The 24,395-nt window shown below is 44.2% G+C and overlaps 1 protein-coding gene and 1 long non-coding RNA gene across 2 annotated transcripts in view; one reads left to right on the forward strand and one right to left on the reverse strand.

The window, feature by feature from the left end:
- aacs (acetoacetyl-CoA synthetase) overlaps positions 1-19,619 on the reverse strand; it is a 113,261-nt gene extending 93,642 nt beyond the window's left edge. The window contains exons 1-2 of the mRNA XM_056283611.1: positions 19,299-19,619; positions 7,715-7,818 (exon numbers count right to left, since the gene is read on the reverse strand). Coding sequence (XP_056139586.1) covers positions 7,715-7,818; positions 19,299-19,437 — 243 coding nt within the window. The 5' untranslated portion in view covers positions 19,438-19,619. The remainder of the gene's footprint in view (positions 1-7,714; positions 7,819-19,298) is intronic.
- On the forward strand, positions 17,329-18,019 carry LOC130115788 (uncharacterized). The gene is made up of 3 exons (XR_008810523.1): positions 17,329-17,348; positions 17,441-17,515; positions 17,912-18,019. It is a non-coding gene; the product is annotated as an uncharacterized LOC130115788 (long non-coding RNA).
- Positions 19,620-24,395: the final 4,776 nt, after the last annotated feature.

The raw sequence follows: 24,395 nt of genomic DNA on the forward strand, positions 1-24,395 counted from the left end.
GCCCATCATGGTATCACAACAACTTTCACTAGACCCCTTATTTCAGAAGGTGACCAAAAACAAAAAAACATCAAGTCAGTTCTTTCTTCTTTTTTTTTTTTAAATTTATTTCTGATTTTTCCCTTTTTCTCCCAATTTAGTGGCCAATCGATCCCTATTTTACTTCAAACACCGACCCTCGTGCATGCGTTCGCCAACTGCATCTCTCCGGCCGGCAGTCTGGAAGGAGACGCCTCGCCACTTCCGTGACAAGGCGAATCCAGGCCAAACCACTGCTTTTTCCCCACACACACAGAGACGCGTTTATGTGAGGAACACAAGCCAAGTCCGCCCCCCTCCCGAAGACAGCGTTGCCAATTATTGCTGCTTCATCGAGTCCGGCCATAGTGGGATCTGACGAGACCGGGGCGTGAACCCCAGTCCCCAGTGGGCAACTGCATCGACACAAAGCCGATGCTTAGACCGCTACGCCACCGCGGACCCAAGTCAGTTCTTTTATTGGGGGGTGGGGAGGATTTTTCCTCTTTTTCTCCCCAATTGTATCCGACCAATTACTCCTCTCTTCTGAGCTGTCCTGGTCGCTGCTCCACCCCCTCTGTTGATCCGGGGAGGGTTGCAGACAACCACACGCCTCCTCTGATACATGTGGAGTCGCCAGGCCGCTTCTTTTCACCTGACAGTGAGGAGTTTCGCCAGGGGGACGTAACGCATGGGAGGATCACGCTATTCCCCCCAGTTCCCCCTCCCCCCTGAACAGGTGCCCCGACTGACCAAAGGAGGCGCTAGTGACCAGGACACATACCCACACCCGGCTTCCCACCCGTAGACATGGCCAAATGTGTCTGTAGGGATGCCCGACCAAGCCGGAGGTGTTGGTAGGCAACAGAATAGACCACTACGCTACCCGGACACCACATATCAGGATCAGGAGCAATTTATTGTCATTTCTTAGACGTACTTGCATACACAAAGAAATTAAATTTAATTTCCCCCAGCCCACAGCAGTGTAACACAAAAAACACACATCAAAAATTTCCCAAAAACGGCACCACCAAAAACATAAAAAAACAGAGAGAAGAAAGCAAAAAAATAAAAAATAAGTCAGTTCTTTTAAGAATCCGGCAGAGGTCATGAGTTCTCCTGACCAACTTAGTCTTCAACTGATTCACTGTTGGTATATCCTTGCAAACACACAGACACTTACAAAACACTGAAATGTGATTTCTAACAAAAGCCCGGGCGACACTGAAATGCAAAAGGCTAATAACACATTGCATGTTACTGTTGTGCACAATGTTTTGTGTCACTGACCGACTGCAGTGTCTTCGTGGCTGTTTTTGTGGTGCAATTTACACTGGCTGTGTGCACACCAGAGGTGTTTACACAACGCTGGTGCTGCTTTATGACTGGATACCATGGAACAATACAACCTCAGTTGTGTTACATGGGGAGTGCCTACATCCTGGAGCGTAGAGGATGGACATGGAGGTCAAATCCTAACCATCCTCTGGTGTTTAGACAGCAGTAGGAAAAGGTAGCAACCACCACCAACAACATGAATTCAGTCCAATAACATGAATTCTTGCAACAATATAAACGATTAATAACACTGCATTTTTACATGTTGTGTTCATCAATTTATGAATATACACTCCTCAGTTACTTTGCTCCTTCTCTTGGTACATCACAAGGATAGGATTTCCACAGGATGAGCTAAGAGACTGTAAAGTGGAGGGATAGGTTTAGTATTGGAAGTCTACAGACAGAACGTGCCTGCTTGCTGGTAAGTTTGACTGTTTTAACGGTCGTTTTTGTCAGTGAGCCAACATTGTAACTGAAGGTCATTTTCTTTCAGTGACCAAATTTAGAATCAAACAGTGAGAGGTGGATAAAAAGGTGGTCCAGCTTGCCTTGATAAAAAGTAAAAACTGTCTGGTTTCTCTAAACTACCTTTCAAAACACTAGAAGGCAGTGGTTCTCAACCTTTTTGGGGTCCTGGACCCCCTGCGTATTTTTTGATATACCCTGAGGACCCCTCCACCTGATCTTGGGGGAGGGGGGTTGCAATTTGATAGAAACAGTAGAAACTGCATTTTAAATTGCATTATAGCATTTATTCACTCTTTGGGGCAAAAATAAGAGCTTTCAGTTGTAACTTAGATATAGTTAACAAAACAGAATTCTTATGCAGTAACTTTCAGATATATGTAACAAAACAGAATATGTATTCAGTAACTTTCAGATATATGTAACAACAGAATTTTTATGCAGTAACTTTTAACAATGCAAACGGGAGCGAGATCTCTTATTAAAATACAATAAATTACACTTGTGAAACAGATGTAATTAGAGAAAAAAGTCCTGTTACCCTTTATAGTTTAGGTAGATAAAGGTCTCAGTCACATTTGAGTAAAATAATCCTATTTCTATAAATGTCATAGGATCTTTTTTTTAAAGATATTTTATTTTCACGGACCCCTTGCAATTACACCACGGACCACTAGGGGTCCGCGGACCCCCGGTTGAGAAACACTGGTCTAAGGTGTTACTCCATTTCACAACAAAACCACAGGGCAAGCTACAAAAAAGGGCAAGCAGCTAGCTAAGTACCAGCTAGCTTGGGGAAACAGTAGCTTGGCGGTAGAGCAGGTCGTCAGGTAACTGGAGGGTTCTGGTTCGATCTTCGGCTCCCTCCTTGTTAAAATGTCGAGGTTTCCCTGAGCACCTAACCCCTCACTGGTTCTTATGAGCTGGTTATAACCTTGCATGGTTGACACCACCATCAGTGTACGATTGTGTGTTGATGAATGTGAGGCATTAATTAGTTGCTTTTGCAGCTAGAGAAGTGCGATATAAAATGTAATCCATTTATTTACCATTTAGGTGACTGAAAGCTACACCAGCCAGCCAAAACATTAAAACCACCTGCCTAATATTGTGTAGGTCCCCCTCGTGCCGCTAAAACAGCTCTGACCCATCGAGGCATGGACTCAACAAGACCTCTGAAGGTGTCCTCTGGTATCTGGCATCAAGACGTTAGCAGCAGATCCTTTAAGTCCTGTAAGTTGCGGGGTGGGGCCTCCATGGATCAGACTTGTTTTTTCAACACATCCCACAGATGCTCAATCAGATTGAGATCTGGGGAATTTGGAGGCCAAGGCAACACCTTGAACTCTTTGTCTTATTCCTCAAACCATCCCTGAACAGTTTTTACAGCGTGGCAGGGTGCATTATCCTGCTGAAAGAGGCCACTGCCATCAGGGAACACTGTAGCCATGAAGGGGTGTACCTGATCTGCAATGATGTTTAGGTAGGTGGCACATGTCAAAGTATCATCCACATGAATGCCAGGCCCAGGAGTCAGGACCCAAGGTTTCCCAGCAGAACATTGCCCAGAGCATCACACTGCTTCCGCCTGCTTCTGGTGCCATCTCTTCCCCAGGTAAAACACACCCGGCCGTAAACATGATGGAAAAGAAAGCGTGATTCATCAGACCAGGCCACCTTGTCCCATTGCTCTGTGGTCCAGTTCTCATGTTCACGTGACCATTGTAGGTGCTTTCGTCAGTGGACAGGGGTCATCATGGCACTCTGACCGATCTGTGGCTACACAGCCCCATACACAGCAAACTGTGATGCATTGTGTGTTCTGACACCTGTCTATCATAGCCAGCATTAACTTTTTCAGCAATTTGTGCTACAGTAGCTCTTCTGTGGGATCGGACCAGATGAGCTAGTCTTTGCTCCTCATGCACATCAATGAGCCTTGGGTGCCCATGACCCTGTCGCTGGTTCACCGGTTGTTCTTTCTTGGCCAGCTTTTGGTAGGTACTGACCACTGCATACTGGGAACACCTCACAAGATCTGCCGTTTTGGATATGCTCTGACCCACTCATCTGGTCATCACAATTTGGCCCTTGTCGCTCAGATCCTTACGCTTACCCATTTTTCCTGCTCCCAACACATTAACTTCGAGACCTGACTTCACGGGCTGCCTAATATATCCCATCCCTTGACAGGTGCCATTGTAACGAGATAATGTTGTTCACTTACCTTTCGGGGGTTTTAATGTTTTGGCTGATTGGTGTAAGTGATTAGCATGATGATTAATTGATACTAAAGGGCTACGTCTTATGTCATCTAAACCAAACAACAGAAAAAAAACTGTCAAAAAAAAAAGCTTGGCTACAAGATTGTGTACTTTTAAAGCTACAACACCAAAAAGTGTAATTTTTGTTCAATTTACTGACACCTGTGGTGATACTGGTAATTTACCACATTGGTGTTTTGATAACACCAAATCCAAGGGATCAATCCAAGATTTAGTTTTCAGTACTGTTTTGTCAGCACCCTCTTCAACTCCAAACTAAAATCATTGGTGAACCTGAGTTTTACACACCGATATAATCCGTGACTTTTCTCCATTAATACTATTTACAGGGCCACCGCTCCCATAATGCGCATCACACACTGTGCGTAGGGCACTAACTGCTGGAGGGGGCACCAGAGTTATGTATTTATTTATTTACAATTTTCATAATGATTAATTATCTAAATTTAAGATGAAGCACGTTTATAATTGGTATCATAAGACCATTATAGGTAATACAAAGATATACATATTTCCTCGAAATAATAAAATGAATTATGGTGCCCCCCCTCTCCTCCTTCTTCCTATGGTCTGTGCGATTGCACCTAACAAACTCAAGCATGGCGCTACACACTATGGCTTCAAGAAGGCAACAGGAGTCGGGAGCTGAGAAGCAAAAAAGAAGAAGCAGCGGGATGACACTCGTGCATCACTTGCAGGTATGTTTTAGAAATGTTAATTCTTAAAATACTGTGAAGTGCTTAAATGTTAGCCTTGGAATGCATAACATACACAGCCTAATGGTAGGGAACATCTTGAGGCAACAAGCTTGCTAAAGTTAGCAAGATGAAGTTCTTATAACGTTAGCTGCAAGCAAATATCCCTTAATCTTTAACGTTACCAGCATTGTTTAGGAGGCAAATATTTAAGGGAAGCTAGTAGTTACATTACTAGGTGCAGATTTTCGGCAACACGGTTTATTCTGAAATACACGATATTGCTGATATTTGATGGCTCTGAGATGGTACAGGAAATCATGAACCTTCCACAACTCTCACCACAGACAACTGCCCTGGAGATGCTCACATTTCTTCATGACAACCAACTTCAAGAGGTCTATCCAAATCTCTGGATTGCTCTACGCATTGCATTAACACTCCCAGTTACAGCTGCCTCTGCTGAGCCAAGTTTTTCAAAACTTAAGCTCATTAAAGCATACCTGCGTTCATCAATGGGACAGGAACGTCTAAGCGGTCTTGCTGTCATCAGCATCAATGCAGAACTTGCTCAGAAGCTGTCATATGATGACTTAATTAACGATTTTGCAGCCAGGAAATGCAGACGCGTGCGTCCGTAGCTCTTCCTGCAACTACTGAAAATGCCTGTTCTGTAGTGCAATATATAGGCCTACTGTCTTTTGCAGTGTTTTTTGAAGCTTTGTAACTTGTTTTATGTGACTAATTGTATAGTTCTGTTTTCTTATTTGTATTTATATTCATTTAATTTTATCAACAGTAGCAACATTGATAATTAAAATCTAGTTATTTGGTTTATGTTAATGAAGAAGGTTGCACTTGTGTGCGAGTGTGTATGTTGTTGTTGTTGTCTTAACTGTTCTATAGTGCAATATATACTGACTTTACAAAGTTTGTGAAGAGCTTCCTGCAACTGCTGGAAATACCTGTTCTTAGTGCAACACAAACTAAATTTTGCAGTGTTTGTGAAGTTGTGTAACTTCACTGTGTGTGTGTATATATATATATATGTCGGCCCTGTGTGATGGCCTGGCGGCCTGTCCAGGGTTTCTACCCGCCTGCCGCCCAATGACTGGCTCCAGCATCCCCACGACCCTGAGAGCAGGGTAAGCAGTTCAGATAATGGAAGGATGGTTGATTTACTCGGACTACAGACAAGGTGTAGCAGCCATTGTTGCTTGTGTGCCGTCAGCTCAGCAGTAAGTAGTTCCCATCCTTGTAAAATGTATTGTCGGACCAAAGCTAACGCAGGCAGTCTAATGAATCACAAACTACATCAAACTACATGGGCTCACTGTTGTAGTGTAATATTAATTATTTATCCTACAGATGCGTCACCACACTGCCATCACATTTCAATCTATTTTCCCCGATGTAGTCGTTTCCATCCCATATGTGAATGCTGCTGCACCAGTGTTCATCCTACCCGGTCAAAAAAATTTCATGACAGGATACAGAGACTGGAGCGCACCACCATGTTAAGGAAGCCAGTTAGCATTATGTAACCTGACTCTGTGATCCAGTAACGATCCGATAATGATTCCCCCCCCTTTTTTCTTCCCAGTTGTATCCGGCCAATTACTCCACTCTTCCGAGCCATCCCAGTCACTGCTCCACCCCCTCTGCCAAACCGAGGAGAGCTGCAGACTACCACGTGCCTCCTCCAATACACATGGAGCCGCCAGCCAGGACACATACCCACATCCGGCTTCCCACCCGCAGACACTGCCAATTGTGTCTGTATGCCCGACCAAGCCGGAAGGAACACGGGGATTCGATCCAGTGATCCCTGTGTTGGTAGGCAATGGAATAGACAGCTATGCTACCCGGACGCCTCCAATAATTATTTTAATAGGTTACTGGAAAAGTTGCGGATTTCAGCTTAATTATTCCAGCGATAGACAATATCACAAAGGTCATTTGTTTACATGTAAATCTTCAGGACTGTAGCTTTATGTGCCAATAACACATATATATAACTATACTCCAAACAAAAATGGGTCTCGCTTTACTGTAATGGAACTTAGTTGGTGTTTTGCTTCCATCAAGTAATCTGTAATGTATTACAACAGAAGTCGACCAGAGAGAGACAAGAGGTGATGACCAATTTTTTTTTCTGACCACAGAAACTGAAATGCGATGCAAGCTCTTTTATTTTAGGCAAAGTAGTAATTTCCATTACTAGTTGACTCTCCCATTTGGCAGGTAAGCGACCACCATTCGGAAGTCCTTTTCAGTTCTACAAAACATACTTGGGTGATAAAAGCTGAATGCGGCTGGTGATTTCAGAATCAGAATTTTTGGAGATACAGCCGCCGCCATTACGACAAGGGGAGAGAGACTGAAAAAACGTCATGCAGCGCTATTGATGCTGCATTCACGGCACGTAGGGAGGAAAGGAAGACCTGAATGACATCTCACTGATGCAACTGGGTGGTGTTCCTGCATTTACCTCGACAGAAATCCCTACATCCAAGATGACGATCGTAAGATCAAGATTACTGATTCAATCTACTGTAACCAAAACGTATTTTAATTTATTTGCTTGAGGAATGTAAAGAGGAGAAGCATTTTCTCAGATTGGATCAATTTCAATGCTTCTTCTTGCCTTGGATGGCCAAAAGCAGTTTGTTACCGTGATTTTGACACTTCCACAGCATGAGACGCTGAGAGGGAGAAACCGGGGTCGATCGCAAAATCCCCCGGGCAAGCTATACAGGGAATCAAGTTTTCTATCTGTTATCCATTAGGAGACCAGCGGGAACTTTTTACTCTTCCAGCGGGCAGCTTGCGGTTGCAGTTATCCTCAGGTTATGTAATGCCGGCATTAGCAGGCGGGGTAAAGGCGGAGGGAAGGCTTACACCTACCTCTTCATACACGGTGGAGCTGATTATACCACAAAAACGCCACACCTCCGCCCAGAACTCTGAATAGTTCTCCACCGACCACTGGTACAGGTCACTGTAGTTGGCTGGAGGGAGAGAAAAACCAGAATCAGAATCATGTTTATTGGCCACGTAGGTTTGCATATACATGGAATTTGACTCCAGTTTCATGGCTCTTTCAGTTTACTTAACATATAACAACAACACTACAACACAACTATCTTCAGATATATACACAAGGATTGACTTATACAGATGAAATAAGAGGTGATAAGGTGCAGTGGTACAGAGAATATATCAGAGATGCTGAAATAGATGTTAGCAGGTTACTTAATTATGTAGTGAATTCGGGGGGGGCAGCCGATAACCACCACAGCTGGGACGCGAACCCGGGTCTCCCGCATTATTGTGGAGCCCACTGCTTTTCTGGGCACTCTGCCCCTGATTGGCCAGTACTTGTTGCCTCCATTGGTTGGGTTGGTTAAGGTTATGGCGGGGTTAGGGTTAGCTAATCAGAGGCAGAGTAGGGGGTGGGTCTTCCTAGAATCCTAGCGCCTGGATGCTACGCAGGGCGCGTCTTCCCAAGAAAAGCAGTGGGATCCATAATAACGCGGGTCTCCCACACCCCAGGCAACTAAATCAACCAGTCGACCAAAGGGTACGACCCCTTAGCCAAGGGCTGGCAAGTCTACTCATTCATGCTTGTTACACCACGCCCCCTCCTTCGGGAAGTGTGTCCCTGTACTTCAGCATACCAGCTCCCTCGCGCCTCTGGGTGCACGTGCTTCCCATGGCCTCGCGGTCTCGCAAATTCGGGGGGGGCAGTCGGGAACAGCCGCAGCCGGGACGCAAACCCGGATTTCCCACACCACGGGTGACTACGTTAACCAGTCGACTAAAGGCTCCGACCCCTTAGCCAACCGGCTAGTTGTACCAGTATACGTACAATGTACAGTACAGTATATACAAAATGGTCGGATTTATTGAGTGTTAAGTGTTCATTTGAATGACAGACCGCAGCGCAGAAAGAAACTGTTCTTATATCTGGAAATCAGATGACTACTAAAATTTAATGACAAAAAAATGCATATAAACAATAAAATAATCCAGACAGGTACTCTATAAGAGCATCAACTACATTATGAGATGAAATGACATAATTGCGTTTCTGTCTCTTTCTGTGTTGTCTATCTCGTCTACTAGGGGCCATGAAAAAACGCCATTAAATGCCAAGGACAAACAAAAAGAAGACTTTTTTGGGTTCGTTCCAAAAAAAGGAAGGTAGGCAGTCCCCTCACCCTTCACAGTTTACTGAGACAGGGGGTAAGACAGAGCAGCGGAGACAGAGAACATTTCATAAACAGGGGACCGCATAACTTGTCTAGGGGTATCCCAAAAATATATATATTTTCCAAAAACGTGTGAAACAAAACGATGCTGTTCTTATGTCCTTGGATATCATCATTGATATTTTCTGGAAAAAAAAATCATCAATGAGTTTATTAAATGTTTCTGTTTTCACAGAACTCTTTGTAGTTCACTTGAAGTAAGTGTTTTTTTATGCTAACTGCTAAAATTGAAATGCAAAGTGAGCTCTTGTATATTAGGCTAACTAGTCATTCCTGTTACTAGTGGACTCTCCTGACCTTAGAAAGACCCTCTACCGAGTGCTAAGAAGGCTGTTCGGGAACGAAGACAGCTCTAGGATCAACATCAGACGTGATCAACCGGCAAACACAGGTCAAGTTTTGTTAGGTATGACCTACCATGAGATCTGTCTAGCCACGACCCCAGTTTGTCAGTCACTCTAACGGACTAACTACCAAATCATATGCGGATCAGCATTGATTCTAAAGATCTGGTAAAACCTGACAGTGATGGTGATGATACATTTTCTCTGAACCAGCTGTGGCCAGAGGCAAATCACATCACAAGACCCCAACCAGGAGCTTGTACATTGCTGTTGTGGCTAAGAAATCCTCCCTCTCTAATACTAACAATAAGAATAATAACAAATAATACATTTTATTTGTGGGCACCTTTCAGAGCACTCAAGGACACCTTACAGAACAAAGTTAAAAAAGCAGGGTAGACAATAAAAAGTTAACACAACAGATAAGTATAAAATCATCATCTGCACAAAACTCAATGATGCATGGATCAGACTGAATATGCCAGTTTGAAAGGGTGCATTCTGAGATGGGATCTGAAGGTTGAAAGAGAGTCAGTGTTGTGAATTTCTTGTGGGAGACAATAGGCGGGGGGCAGAATGACTGAAGGCTCTAGTCGCCATGGTAGTCAAGCGGGCCGATGGTGTAGTGAGTTGGAGAGCAGAAGAGGATCTGAGAGTGTGGGAGGGCGTGTGGATATGAAGGAGTTCAGAAAGATGGGAAGGAGCTAGGTTATTAAGGGCCTTAAAGATGAGGAGCAGGAGCTTGAAGTCAATACAGTATTTAACAGGGAGCCAATGGAGTTGCTGAAGAACAGGAGTGATATGATCTACATGTAGCCGGGTGGTAAATCTGTTAAATATGTTAAATGATTTTCCACTTAAATTTAGTATAGTTTAACTGTTAATATATATAATTGTTACACTGTCAAGCCATGTGAAATGTCATTTGATGTATTTAAATTGTGAGGCAGATTGTGAGTGTATTTTTATAGTTTTGGTTGTCATTGCATGTTTTGACCAGTAAGTGGCAGTGGCGGACTTTTATTGTAACTCCGTGCACGTTATCCAAGTGCATCTTGGGTATTCTCTTTTTTTTCTTGTGTGGAGCGCCTGAAGATTGCGGTGTGACAGTGCTCTGACTCCGTAGTAAGTAAGGGTAAATATCTTGTGAAATATACCTGTAACATTATTCCAAACAATATTGTATGTCGGTAATTTGACAAGATGGTTTGATTTAGACGCTACTGGAGTTGATGTTCGGTGATTTTGGGCGCGAGCCGTCGACCGCTGTTCGCCATTGCAGGCATGACAAGGTAATGTTGGCGTGAATAAAGCCACACCATGCCATTGTATTTGGGATGTAAAGGTTTTATATGCATTTTAATTCTGTTTAAAGGTAACTGACAGAGTGAGAAGTTGCGCGATCTTCAGGAAGTTCCACATGTCTTTGTTAAACCCTGTTTAACGTACATAGTCCACTGCCGTATTTTGCACTGTATTTTGTATTTATTATTTCCCTTTTTAAAATCTTTTCTGTTAAACTTGCCACATCTGTGAACATTTATGAGCTGTTTGCTCGAAAGACACCAGAATGTATGCACTCAGTAAAACGATCTGCATTCGAAGGTTCAAACAATAAAATTAAAGCTACAAGAACCCCGGAAGTAATTGTGTCCTGTGTGGTATCTAATTCCACGGGCTACATAATTTTGGTACCAGGAGTGGGGTGTAGCTAAAACATTTTTTTTTTAAATTGGCAACAGAGTGGCTTATTTTTACTTACTAAAATACGGCAGTGGTGAAGATTGCTGGTGACGTCCGTTGGTGTTGAGTCTGAAGCCATCCTGCTGTGGAGGTGGTGACCAGCGAGAGACGACGTGAGGGCCTCTAAGAGGTTCTGGTGCTTCCTGTTTCACACGACTCAGCCGTACCAGCGCAGAGGACTCCAGCGCTAACTTCAGCTACAAAGACCAAGATCCAGCAAGGCTCCAAGTTAAAGACTGTCCTTGTAGTATCCTTGAACCAGGTTTTGAACTAAATATCCTCATTTATACTGGACTGAGTAAAGATTAATATATCATTATGTCTAGTGATTCTGGTGATGAAGGGAGTTCACGTAATGATAATGGCCACACCTCAGGTGGCATAACGGGTATAGGTGAAGGTGCTACAAAAGAAATGCAGACCACCATGCTAGAGCTCGCCAGACTGCGAGATGAGCTCACCAGGTTAAATGGTGAAGCAAGGGCTCAGAGAGCAAGTGATAACAGTGCACCCACACGTTCATACATCTACGTTCCAAGAGAACGCCAGATCCAAGCATTTAGTGGGGAGTGTGGTACAGACAGGAGATCTGTCGAAGAGTTTATTGAAGAGGTTGAAAGGGTTTTAAGATACAGAGAGCAAACAACAGAAGAACAATGTGACTATATACTATCTCTATTGCGTGGCCCTGCATTGGAAGAGGTGCGACTATGCATGAGGGGTCAGTCAGTGGGGCCCAGTGATTTATACTCTTACCTGAGCAATGCATTTGGGGAAAAGTGCAGTTCCACACAGCTTTTGCAGACCTTTTACAACCGTAACCAAACTGATGGAGAAGACCTCCGTGACTACTCCCATGCACTATCCCAGATTTTGAGCTCTGTAGTGAAACAGTCCACAGATGTAATACCTAATGAGAAAACTGTGCTCAGAGACCGGTTTATTGAGGGTTTAAGAGAAGCAGCACTCAGGCGTGAACTCAGGTAAATGGTTAGGGACAAACCAGAGAGCAGTCTTCTAGATGTGAGGAACGAGGCCCTCCTGTGGGAGATGGAGGACAGCAGGTCTCATCGTCCCAGGGTCATAAAGAGCAACCAAGTTACATCAGAGGTTCCGGAAACCCAGTGCTCTATTATTAAAACAAACAATGACCAAGGTATTGCATTAAATGATGTTTGGAGAGCAGTAGCCCATCAAGAAAAACAGCTAGCAGAGTTAGGCAAAACACTCGCTGATCTAGCCTTTGCTGTAGGTGAACTGAGTAAGCGCAGCACTCAACAGACATTCCTAGAGCCCAAGCCACGACCTAGACCCCAGCCAAAGTTCACACCAGATGGTCAGCCTATCTGTTTCAAGTGTAGAGGCATAGGTCACATTGCAAGAAAATGCTCACAGGCCAGAGGGGGTCAAGGGGACGCAACACCTAGTTCTTATGTAGTGCAGGAAAACTCGCACCCTCAGTTGTCATGAGCCACACAACTCGAGGGGAGGAAGCTGGCTCACCAAAAGAGACTCCAGACAGAAGCAGGATCTTACAGCGTGCAGTCGGAGAATGTAAAACTGTTGAGGTGAAACTACGAGGTGTTACAGTGTCCTGCTTACTTGACACTGGTAGCCAGGTCAGTACAATTTCTGAGAGTTTTTTCAAGGAACACCTGTCAGTGAAAGGCGAAGACATTCACCCGGCATTTGAGTGGTTAAAGATCACTGCAGCTAATGGATTAGACATACCCTATATGGGCTATGTGGAGCTTGATGTAGAAGCCATGGGTCTGACTATCCCAGAGCGAGGTTTTCTGATAGTTAAAGATTCTGAACACTCTTCCTCTGTTCCAGGTCTAATAGGGATGAACATTGTCAAAAAATGCCGAGAGCTAGTCCACACCGAGTTTGACACCACACTGCAGGAGAGGTTTGACTCAAACTGGAGAGAGGCTTTTAATCATCTTCATGCAGTACATGCAACAGACAGACTCTCTTTCGCTAGGGTAGCTGGTAAGGATGTAGTCCATATACCTGCTTCATCTGCTGCTACAGTTATGGCTAGGGGACTCAGGACTGTGAGTGAGGATGGTTCTTTTTTGTTGCTGGAGTCTGGGTGTCCCCGTTCCTGGAGGTTTGGTTGTTGTGCCTACTTTGGTTTCATCGGGCAATCACATTTTTCCGGTCCGAGTCATGAACATGTCTGATGAAGATATCTGGCTAGGGCCACGGACTAGGCTAGGGGTTTTGACTCAGGTAGACTGTGTGAAAAGTGATGAGCTTTGTGAGGTACAGTTCCAGAGAATCTCAGCAGACACTGAACAAGTGAGTATCAGTGAACACCCCGAAACACCGACAGATGTGCAGGAAATTCTCGGCAAGCTCAATTTTTGTGGTAGCCCAGAACAGCAAGCACAGCTGACTTTGTTACTGGAGAAGTACTCTTTTGTGTTTGCAACAGAAGATGAAGATCTAGGCCACACTGACAAAGTACAACATGAGATCCATCTGACAGATGACATACCTGTAACACAGCCATACAGACGAATCCCACCCACACAGTACAGTGAAGTCAGGGAACATATTGGCAAGCTGCTTAAAAAAGGGGTCATTCAAGAAAGCTCTAGTGCTTATGCTTCGCCCATAGTACTAGTGAGAAAGGCAGATGGTAGTCTGAGGCTATGTGTCGATTACAGGAAACTCAACTCAAAGACAAGACGTGATGCATTCCCGCTCCCGAGAATTGAGAGTTTTGATGCGCTGAGAGGGGCAAAGTTCTTTTCGACCATAGATCTGGCGAGCGGATACCACCAGGTAGCTATGCATGAGAGAGATCGGACTAAGACTGCATTTACTACACCGTTTGGTCTGTATGAGTACGTGAGAATGCCTTTTGGTGTTTGTAACGGTCCAGCTACATTTCAGAGACTTATGCAAGTTACTATGAATGATCTCATTTTTCAGATACTCCTGGTCTACCTAGATGACATCTTGGTTTTTTCAGAGACATTTGAGCAGCATTTGGAGAGACTTGAGACTGTGTTTAAGAGACTGGCAGAGACGGGCCTTAAGGTGAAGTTGCAGAAGTGTGCTTTTCTACAACAGTCAGTAAAGTTTTTGGGTCATCAGGTGTCAGCAGAAGGTATAGGAACTGACCCCTCCAAGGTCTCTGCTGTTAAGAACTGGAAGGTCCCAACCACTGCCAAAGAGCTGCAGTCGTTCTTGGGTTTCTGTAGTTACTACAGGAGATTCATTCGAGGCTTCTCACAGATTGCCGGGCCACTGCATGACCTAGTCAACAAATGTTCAGGTGTGAAAAAAACAGGGAAAGTAGGTCACCAGTTTTGTAATATGTGGACACCAGAGTGTGACTCTTCCTTTGAGCAGTTAAAGGAAAAACGTACCTCTGCTCCCATTTTGGGTTTTGCCGATTTCACACAACCATTTGTAGTTGAGACAGATGCTAGTCAGCATGGATTAGGCGCTGTATTGTGTCAGCAGCAAGGTGACACCAGACGTGTCCTAGCATATGCTAGCCGTAGACTACGCCAGGCTGAGAAGAATGACCGAAATTATAGTAGCATGAAGTTGGAGTTGCTTGCCTCAAAATGGGCAGTTGCTGAAAAATTCAGGGGTTACTTGCTTGGTTCAAAGTTTGTTGTCCTGACTGATAACAATCCCCTCTGCCACCTCAAGACAGCCAAGTTAGGTGCTATAGAGCAGAGGTGGGTAGCGCAACTGTCTGTTTTTGATTTCGAGGTTAAGTACCGTCCTGGTTGCAGTAATGCCGCCGCAGATGCTCTCTCTAGGCAGGAGTTTGCAGGGGAGCCTGAAACAGACCCTGACTCGGATTTTGACGACTGTATCACTGTGTGTAACCTGATTGAGCGAGGAACAGTTCTGGATCCTGGTCTTGTCTCTAGAGGTCTGGAGTGTTACAAAGTGAGACAGATCCGTGCTGGGGAGTCGAGGTCTGGTGAGACAGGTACTAAACAGGGCAACACCCCCACACTGCCAGGTTATACCAGAGAGGAGCTGGTAGGTTTTCAGGCCGGTGACCCCACCCTAAAAGAGTTTAGGGCATTTTGGGATCGGGGGAGGAGGCCATGTCCCAGAGAGAGAGCAGCCCTGTCTAGTCAAGTGAAAAGATTGTTGAAACAATGGAGATGCATACAACAACGAGAAGGGTTGTTGTACAGGGTTATCACACACCCACGTCATGGAGAAGTGTGGCAGTTACTCGTGCCTAGTTGTTTGAGGGACCAAGTTCTAGAAAATGTACATAACAACATGGGACATCAGGGCATAGAGCGCACTGTAAACTTGCTAAGAGGGAGGTGTTTTTGGGTAGGGCTATGCGAGGATGTGGAAAGCTGGGTTAAAAACTGCGAGCAGTGCATTTTGACCAAGATGCCTCAGCCAAAAATCCATGCTCCAGTTCAGGCATTCCTGGCCTCCCGACCTCTAGAAGTGGTGGCTGTTGATTTTACAGTGTTGGAGGCAGCTTCAGATGGCCGTGAAAATGTCCTTGTTGTGACCGATGTGTTTACAAAGTTCACACAAGCGTATGCTACCAAAGACCAGAAGGCTGACACTACAGCTAAAGTTTTGCTCAGGGAGTGGTTCATGAAATATGGGGTCCCAGAGAGACTGCACTCAGACCAAGGTCGAAATTTCGAGAGTGAAATTATAGCAGAGCTGTGCAAACTCTATGGGGTTAAAAAGACACGGACAACTCCCTACAGGCCACAGGGAAACGGTCAGTGTGAAAGATACAATCGCACACTCCATGACTTGTTAAGGACACTCCCACCAGAGAAAAAAAAGCGTTGGCCAGAGCATCTGTCTGAAGTAGTATATGCCTATAATGTCACTCCTCATTCCACCACAGGGTACTCGCCTTATTATTTGCTTTTCGGGGTACAGCCACATCTCCCAGTAGATGCTTTATTAGGGCGTGAGTGTGTGTCAGACAGGAAACAGGATTGGTTGTCTGTTCATCAGGAGAGACTCCGACAGGCACATGAGAGAGCCAGAGAGTACTCAGAGCAGAAGGCAGCTGAGAGGATCTCACTGCAAAATGAGAAGGTGTATTGTCCTCCTGTGGACATTGGTCAGTTGGTTTTCCTACGTCACAGACCCCCAGGTAGACATAAGATTCAGGACACATGGACCTCAACAGTCTACAAGGTAGTTGACATCCAGGGTACCACACACACTGTTGAACCTTTTGAGGGAGGTCCCATTAAAAGAGTTCATAGGTCAGAGTTGCGACCTTGTGCGAAACCAGTTCCCAAACCAAGAACTAGAACTAGGTTACAGACCACTACACAGCCTGTAGCTGAGGATGAGCCTGAGTCACCTGAGGCTGATTTTGTTATTGTTGAGGAAGTCATCCCTCGCCGGCTTGTGCAAATACCTAACCTGCCTCTTGCAGCAGAAAGTGTTAGTTTACCTGTGACAGCACCCACAGATGAGAGTGACGGTGAAGGACCTGAGGAAGGTTATTCAGATATGAGAAATTGTGGCACAGAAACAGAATGTGTTAATGATGTGCATCCAAACGTTAGCGACAGTGACTTGCCCATTATTGAAAACAGGGACAGGCCCGCACTAACAGAGGATGCTGGTGGAGCAGGACGTAGAACCTATGCACCTAAACCTGCCATTAGGAAAAGCAAGCGGGAAATGGCTGGATCTCATTCAAACCCATTTCATCTGCCAAAGTCAGCCTGTAATGCAGTCTCAGTCAGCACAGACATGGTCTCTAAGGTTTTGACAAGCCTGGGTGCTGCTCTCTTTGAAAAGGCCTTGCAGGGAGTATTTGAGTCAGTTCATGTTTCGTAGTCACCGAGGACGTTGACTATATTTGCAGGGGAGTATGTAGCCGGGTGGTAAATCTGTTAAATATGTTAAATGATTTTCCACTTAAATTTAGTATAGTTTAACTGTTAATATATGTAATTGTTACACTGTCAAGCCATGTGAAATGTCATTTGATGTATTTAAATTGTGAGGCAGATTGTGAGTGTATTTTTATAGTTTTGGTTGTCATTGCATGTTTTGACCAGTAAGTGGCAGTGGCGGACTTTTATTGTAACTCCGTGCAAGTTATCCAAGTGCATCTTGGGTATTCTTTCTTTTTTTTCTTGTGTGGAGCGCCTGAAGATTGCGGTGTGACAGTGCTCTGACTCCGTAGTAAGTAAGGGTAAATATCTTGTGAAATATACCTGTAACATTATTCCAAACAATATTGTATGTCGGTAATTTGACAAGATGGTTTGATTTAGACGCTACTGGAGTTGATGTTCGGTGATTTTGGGCGCGAGCCGTCGACCGCTGTTCGCCATTGCAGGCATGACAAGGTAATGTTGGCGTGAATAAAGCCACACCATGCCATTGTATTTGGGATGTAAAGGTTTTATATGCATTTTAATTCTGTTTAAAGGTAACTGACAGAGTGAGAAGTTGCGCGATCTTCAGGAAGTTCCACATGTCTTTGTTAAACCCTGTTTAACGTACATAGTCCACTGCCGTATTTTGCACCGTATTTTGTATTTATTATTTCCATTTTTAAAATCTTTTCTGTTAAACTTGCCACATCTGTGAACATTTATGAGCTGTTTGCTCGAAAGACACAGGAATGTATGCACTCAGTAAAACGATCTGCATTCGAAGGTTCAAACAATAAAATTAAAGCTACAAGAACCCCGGAAGTAATTGTGTCCTGTGTGGTATCTAATTCCACGGGCTACATACAGAAGGAGTTCTGGTGATGATACGGGCAGCTGGATTCTGGACCAATTGAAGTTTATGAAGACACTTGAGGGGAAGACCAAAGAGGATAGAACTGCAGTAGTCAACACGGGATGTAACCAGGGTGTGAATGAGTATGGCGGTGCTGTTAGGTGTAAGCGACGGGTGAAGATGGTTAATATCATGTAGGCTTAAGTATGCAGACCAAGGAACATTGTTGCTGTGTGCTTCAAAAGAGAACGTGCTGTCCAGGATGACACCCAGACTCTTAACCTGAGGCGATGGAGGAACTACAGAATTGTCAATAGTTAGGGTCACTTTGGCAGCCAGCATGCCAAGCCAAATTCATAGTAATGCTTTTTCAGTCTCGCTCTTTATCAGTTTCAAGCACAGCCAGGATTAACTACACAAAACAGCAGCTTTCACATACACATGGTAACAGCAGTAATGCCCTGCTCTGCTTGTGTAGAAAGCACGAAAGAACAGAACAGATAAAAATGGCCGGTTTAGAGTCTGCAAAAGCAGAAGCAATGCAAAGTAAAATGCAAATGCAAAAGCAAACAGCAAACATGGCAAAAGCTTCCTATATGTAGAACACGATGCCCTGGAGCATTAGTCTATCCATCTTACTGACACACATACCCCTGCCCCCTTCCCATTACGTAAAACTCTCTTTCTCTCTCTCTCATTGCTGAATGATTATTTTGGGGGATTGTTAAAAGATGCATGTTGAGTGTTTGTTTGTAATTTGACAAATATTGCTTATATTGTAAAAAGATTTCAAGTCTGTTTTTTAATTATTATTTTTTTGTTAAATAAAGACTTGTTTTAAAAATTCAACCCCTCCCCCTTTACTACCAAGCCAAGGTGACCAGGTTTTTCAACATTTTAAACATTCCCATTCCTACTCAACCAGTCTACATTAAAAAATAACCGTGGCATGACCGGAGCCAGTGAGATGAATGGTCTAGGGTGTCTGTCATCGTGTGGAAACCCGGTTTGTCCTGTGTGGCACTCAGTATAACATGAGCCGCTGCACTGGCTTTTACAGACGTCAGATGACTTCTGCAGGTTTTTGGTAAAGGCTGTGATGAGCAAGTAACGTGTCATCCCTACGCCCCCCCCAATTGTAATCGACAAACGATTCCTACAAACAAAAACAAAAAAACGTGCCGTCCATAAGGAACGTTTTCAAAATGAAAAATGGCAGTACACCTACTTAACATCTCTGTGCATTGTTAGTTTCTATAAATCGTAAATCGTTCTATCTGTGTATATACACACACACACACACACACACACACACAAGCACGATGAGATCTATTCAGGATTATCTCTCCTTGATGTCTATTCTAGTCTAGTCTAGTCTTCAATCCCCCCCGGTAAACTCACCCAGATTAAGTCCATAGTCTTTGTTAACCTGCGTCCTGAATTTGTCCATCTGTGTGTTCTTCTTCGAGTCCGGATACCACAACACCTTGCACTCCATGTCCATGATGTTGTCGCTCCTCCCTTCCGTGTCTTTAGACATCGTCGCTGAGTGAAGTTGTCAGCCTAGTTTAAACGCAAGATCTGTTCGTCCTGTGTCACCTACAGTCGCGGTTAAGGTTGGCGTTAGACCGGATCTCCGTCTATCCGCTGCCGACTCTCGGACTGAATGGAGGGGCGGAAAGTGTGACAGCTGTTCAACTCGACTGGATTTGGCAGCATGGCCGACCCGCCCGGCGTCATGACGTCACCAACTGAAACGGGTTCAAGAACATTTGTCCTTACGCACCGGCGACGCAAACAAACGTATCAAAAAAGGGGCAGTTCTCTAAATTTCCCTCCTGTTTAATAAAGGACACTTAATCTTATAGAAGTGCGTCGTTATGAGAGAAATGGGCGATTGAACACATCCAAGACACAGTTATTGGCACGATATCATTATTGGGAACCATTTCATCACTATTTAACACCATAATCCTAGCGCCATTTATATCAAGGTAGTTCGGCTTTTGCTGAGAGAGGTAGCTCGTTTCAAGACACTGGCTGTTTAATACCTGGACTATCGTTTTTGGAATTCAATACTTGCATTGAGTGCTGTATAGTAAAATGGGCTACAATGCATCTAAAACTCTTGATGAAAAGTAAGCAAAGCATCACTTTTTGTTCTTTAATATAACTTCAAACTTTCACAAGCAGCTTCGGTGGCGGGGCACTTTACTGTATAATTGACAAATAACATCGATCTGCATCAGAAAGTTGTGTATGTTGTTGACTGACCATATTGTGAGATTATTTTACTTTATCACCAGAGAAACAATCAGCGCTGTTATCAAGTTACATTTCTGGGATCTTATCACTGCTGAGCAAAAACAGAAGAACCAAGATTGCTGAACCGAGTATGAGGTCTTGATCTTGAACCCAACCCCGTCATCCTAGCAACAACAGCACAGTCTACCCCTCTCATGCGCGTGGGGAACTTGCCTCTGATTGGCTGATACCGGACTGGCTCCACATCAGCCGACCGATCGGTCTATACGAGGGGCGCGTCGTTCGCCTCGGAATGGCGTCTTGTTATTGGTCAAAATAGACGCATGTCAGACGAATGGCGTCTAATTTACCCAATAACGAGACGACTCAGCTGAGTTTAGCAACTCCTCTTAACCAATAAATGCGTAAAACCATGAGAACGTTTTAGGGGTGTGCCCAATCAGAGAAGTGAGTACCACACGTTCATTTAGACCTCTCGGAAGTTGGAGTCTGACCAGATGGATTTCTATTCATTTCTGTTCTAGTGCACAATATATAGTATCACTTTTTTCATATATAATTACTTTATTTTCTATTGTAAGCGCAATCATTTGCATTCTTAACTCTGTCTTAAATGTTAAATCGAGTTTTGCCATGCACCTGGTTGGTTGGGATGCACACATTCAAAGCGAAGATGACATTCATGATGCAACTTCTAACATGTCTTCATCTCTGAATGGACAAGAAGTACTTTAAGGCGAACATAATTCGTGCCCATAGAAATTGAAATGACCGTAAAGCCCACAGAGGCAAATTTGTAATTTGTGATATTGGGCGATACAAATAAAATTGACTTGACTTGACTTGAGCAAAAGCTAAAAAACTAACAAAATAGATAGTACTTCTCTTCAAAAGGTTATCCAGAAAGAACAGTGGGCTAATTTTCCAATTAATTCTGACCAAGGGCTGTTTCACTATGTTTCACTATGTCATGCTTATTGTAATTATGCCATTTTTATATTTAAGTAACGCAGCTATTCAAATTAATTCACAAATTCAACTTTATTGGTTTCCCAATAAGTTTACACAAACAGGAAATTGGTAATAATGGCGTGTTTCTCACATAGCAAAGAAACAGGGCTCGTTCTAAAAGTAGAAAGACTACGAGTGTCTAAAAATATCTAGAAGAGTGTCTAAAAAAGTGTCTGCTCATCTAGAAATACCACATGGGCAAGAGAGTAGCCGAATTGGGGCAATAATAAGTATTAGTGTACAGACGGAAAACAAAAACACTAATACTAGAAAATGTGCGTAACAGAATCTCCAAGTGATAGAAAATGTTTAAATTGTGGGTCTCTACAACACAGTATTTACACCAAATGGAGAGAATGCAATACGCTTCACATTTCTAGTATTACTGGGATCTCACCAGTGGTCTTTTTTAAAGGACATGTTCCTCTGAGTACTATGCAACTCTGCACACTATGGCACTACAGGCCCCAATATCCTTCTACATTCACTTCCCATATCCTTCACACACTAGTCTTACAGCAAGGCGGGGGGGGGGGTAGATTGGTCAAACAAACATGTTGAAACCGACATGATAATGTTGTGTGGCGTGATATCAAAGACAGCGTGTTCTAAAAGGCTGCCTGGAGACCCAGAGTCCAGATTGCAACAATGAGGGCCACACTCCCAAACCTAAACTCTAAAGCTGTGATCTTCTTAGAGATCCTGGGTCCCCTGTATCAGAGATTCCCAAACTTTTCCATGCCAAGGCCCCCCAAATAGCATTAGCTTCTGGCCGGGGGCCCCTTTTTGCAAGATGTCTTTAAAAACCCATTGACAATACTATGGCACATGTTAAAAAGAAGAAGAAAAAACCTCCTGAATATATTTCCTTACCTTTGTTGATGCAATAATAATGACATTTATACTTCAAATTGTAATCCTTCCGTTATATTGAATATTTCTATTTTCCATTATAAGCATTTTTTGTTATAAAATATATTTGATCATAATATACAGAATTCAATTTATTTTTCAAAAACATTTTTTTTAGCATTTTCCCTCATCTTCCCTCCAATTTGATGAGGCCCCCTTGGCGGCCCCTGGCGGCCCCCACTTTGAAAACCACTGCCCTATATGCAGTGAGACTGGGCGTTCACTAAGAACATTCAGTAACCACACTACGTTTTCCAGTAGCTCAGAATTTTTTGATCATGGTGCTAACTAGTGATTAAAGTGGGCCGGAGCTACCCGGATCCCGACACCGGCACTTCCCCTCCTCCCCCAAGTCAACCGGAGCTGAGATCCGGCACTCTGTAGACAGGAGTAATTTCAACCTTTTTGTCACAGCAAAATTTAAAACAAAAAACATGATGCAGCCAATTCACAAGCATTACAAAATAAATCGCAAATAAAGTCGTTCTTCTATTTTTATACTACTTTACTTTTTCTAAAAGTTTGAATGATGTCGCGTCCTCACGTGACCCGCACCTGCCTGCTGTCTGGCTTCACCAGACTTGACATCAAAAGAGACTGGCTTCACACTCACGGGTCAGGGTCAGTTCACCACACCAGGCAGACAAGACTCGAGAGAGCGTCAACCTGCTACCTGCACTATTATCTTGGATTGGGGGGCATAAAGAGTGAGTATCTTCAGTGTATTTCCAATAGTATTTCCAATAGTTTTGTCTAGCTCTGCTGTGGTTTTCATTCAAGCAACTAACGTTAGCGAACGTAATGTTAGCTAGCTAGCTAACTAGTTATCTTCCACCCGGTAACGTTGCTAGCTAGTCGCTGACGTTGCTGGCTAGTTGTTTGAATGCTGCTAGGCAAGCTAACTATCGGTAGTGTCCGGTAACGTTACCGGTAGCTAGCTAGTTATGTTTGTCCAACCTTAGCTCTGGCCATGCAATATTTTCATTCAAATAACTAACTAGCTAGCAAACGTTAGCTACCGGTAGCTATTATTAGCTAACAATGCTAACGTCGGGACTACTGGACCAGTGGTTAGCTAGCCTAACGTTAGCTACCTAGCACTTTTGCCCACCTCTCTAATACAGAGATCCCCCACTTACCAAATCCCACTTTAACCCCTGGTGCTAACCACACCATCGCCAATGTTTTGGCTAATGTCTTTATCAAAATAACTGGAGGTAAGACCTTGATGAAGACTAGCCAAAATATCAAACTAGACTGATAATGAACCAATGTCAAAAACACCAGTCTTTATTGTGATTATTGCCACACGTGAAGCAGCTAGGTATACAGCGCAGACAAAGTATTGTAACGATCACGAATGAATAGGCTCGGTAGCCCTTGGCTAACGGGTCGGACCCTTTAGTCGACTGGTTAACATTGTCGCTTGCGGAGCGAGAGACACGGGTTCGCGTCCCGGCTGTGGGGGTACCCGGGCTGCCCCCCTGAATTCGCTTCATTGGTGTCAGAAGTGTGGCGGCGGTCCCTTCAATCGGAAGCACTTCCCGAAGGAGGAGATAGTGTAACGTGCACGGATAAATAGACTCCCTTGGCTAACGGGTCGGACCCTTTAGTTGACTGGTTAACGTAGTCGCCTGTGACGCGGGAGACCCAGGTTCGCGTCCCGGCGGTGGCGGTTCCCGGCGTGCCATCCCGAATTTGCGGTATTTGTGTCAGAAGTGGGATGATGAGATCGTGAAGGACCTTGAGGCCATCGGAAGCATTTCCCGAAGGAACGGGGTAGTGTAATGTACGAATAAGTAGGCTCGCTAGCCCTTGGCTAATGGGTCGGACCCTCTAGTCGACTAGTTAACGTTGTCGCCCGCGGTGCAGAATACACGAGTTCGCGTCCCGGCTGTGGCGGTTCCTGTGGTTGCCCACTGAATTCGCTACATGATTCTCTCGGGGTTGTGCGGTGTACGGGACACAAGAGTTGCGAATAAGGGATTTCTATCACACCATTCTTTCACGCCGGTTCGCCACATGGGTGCCAGAGGTGGGCTTGAGCGAAAGAATGGCGAGGGCGATTCAGAGACTGGAGCGGAACATCGAGCAGACACTCCAGAGACCGGAGATTGTTACCCTGACTTGAACATCGGGGAAACCAAACAGATGCTGGCGAAGAAGATGGCACAAAACAGAAGAGCTAACATATCAGGCGAGGGGGCTAGGCGAGTAGGTCTGTCGCCACAAATTCCACCAGCCGTGGTCGTGTGGCTAATAAAACAATCTAATCTAAATCTAATTGTACAATGCTGTGATTGCAACTAT

The sequence above is a fragment of the Lampris incognitus genome, chromosome 1, assembly GCF_029633865.1.
Source record: "Lampris incognitus isolate fLamInc1 chromosome 1, fLamInc1.hap2, whole genome shotgun sequence".
Taxonomy (NCBI): domain Eukaryota; kingdom Metazoa; phylum Chordata; class Actinopteri; order Lampriformes; family Lampridae; genus Lampris; species Lampris incognitus.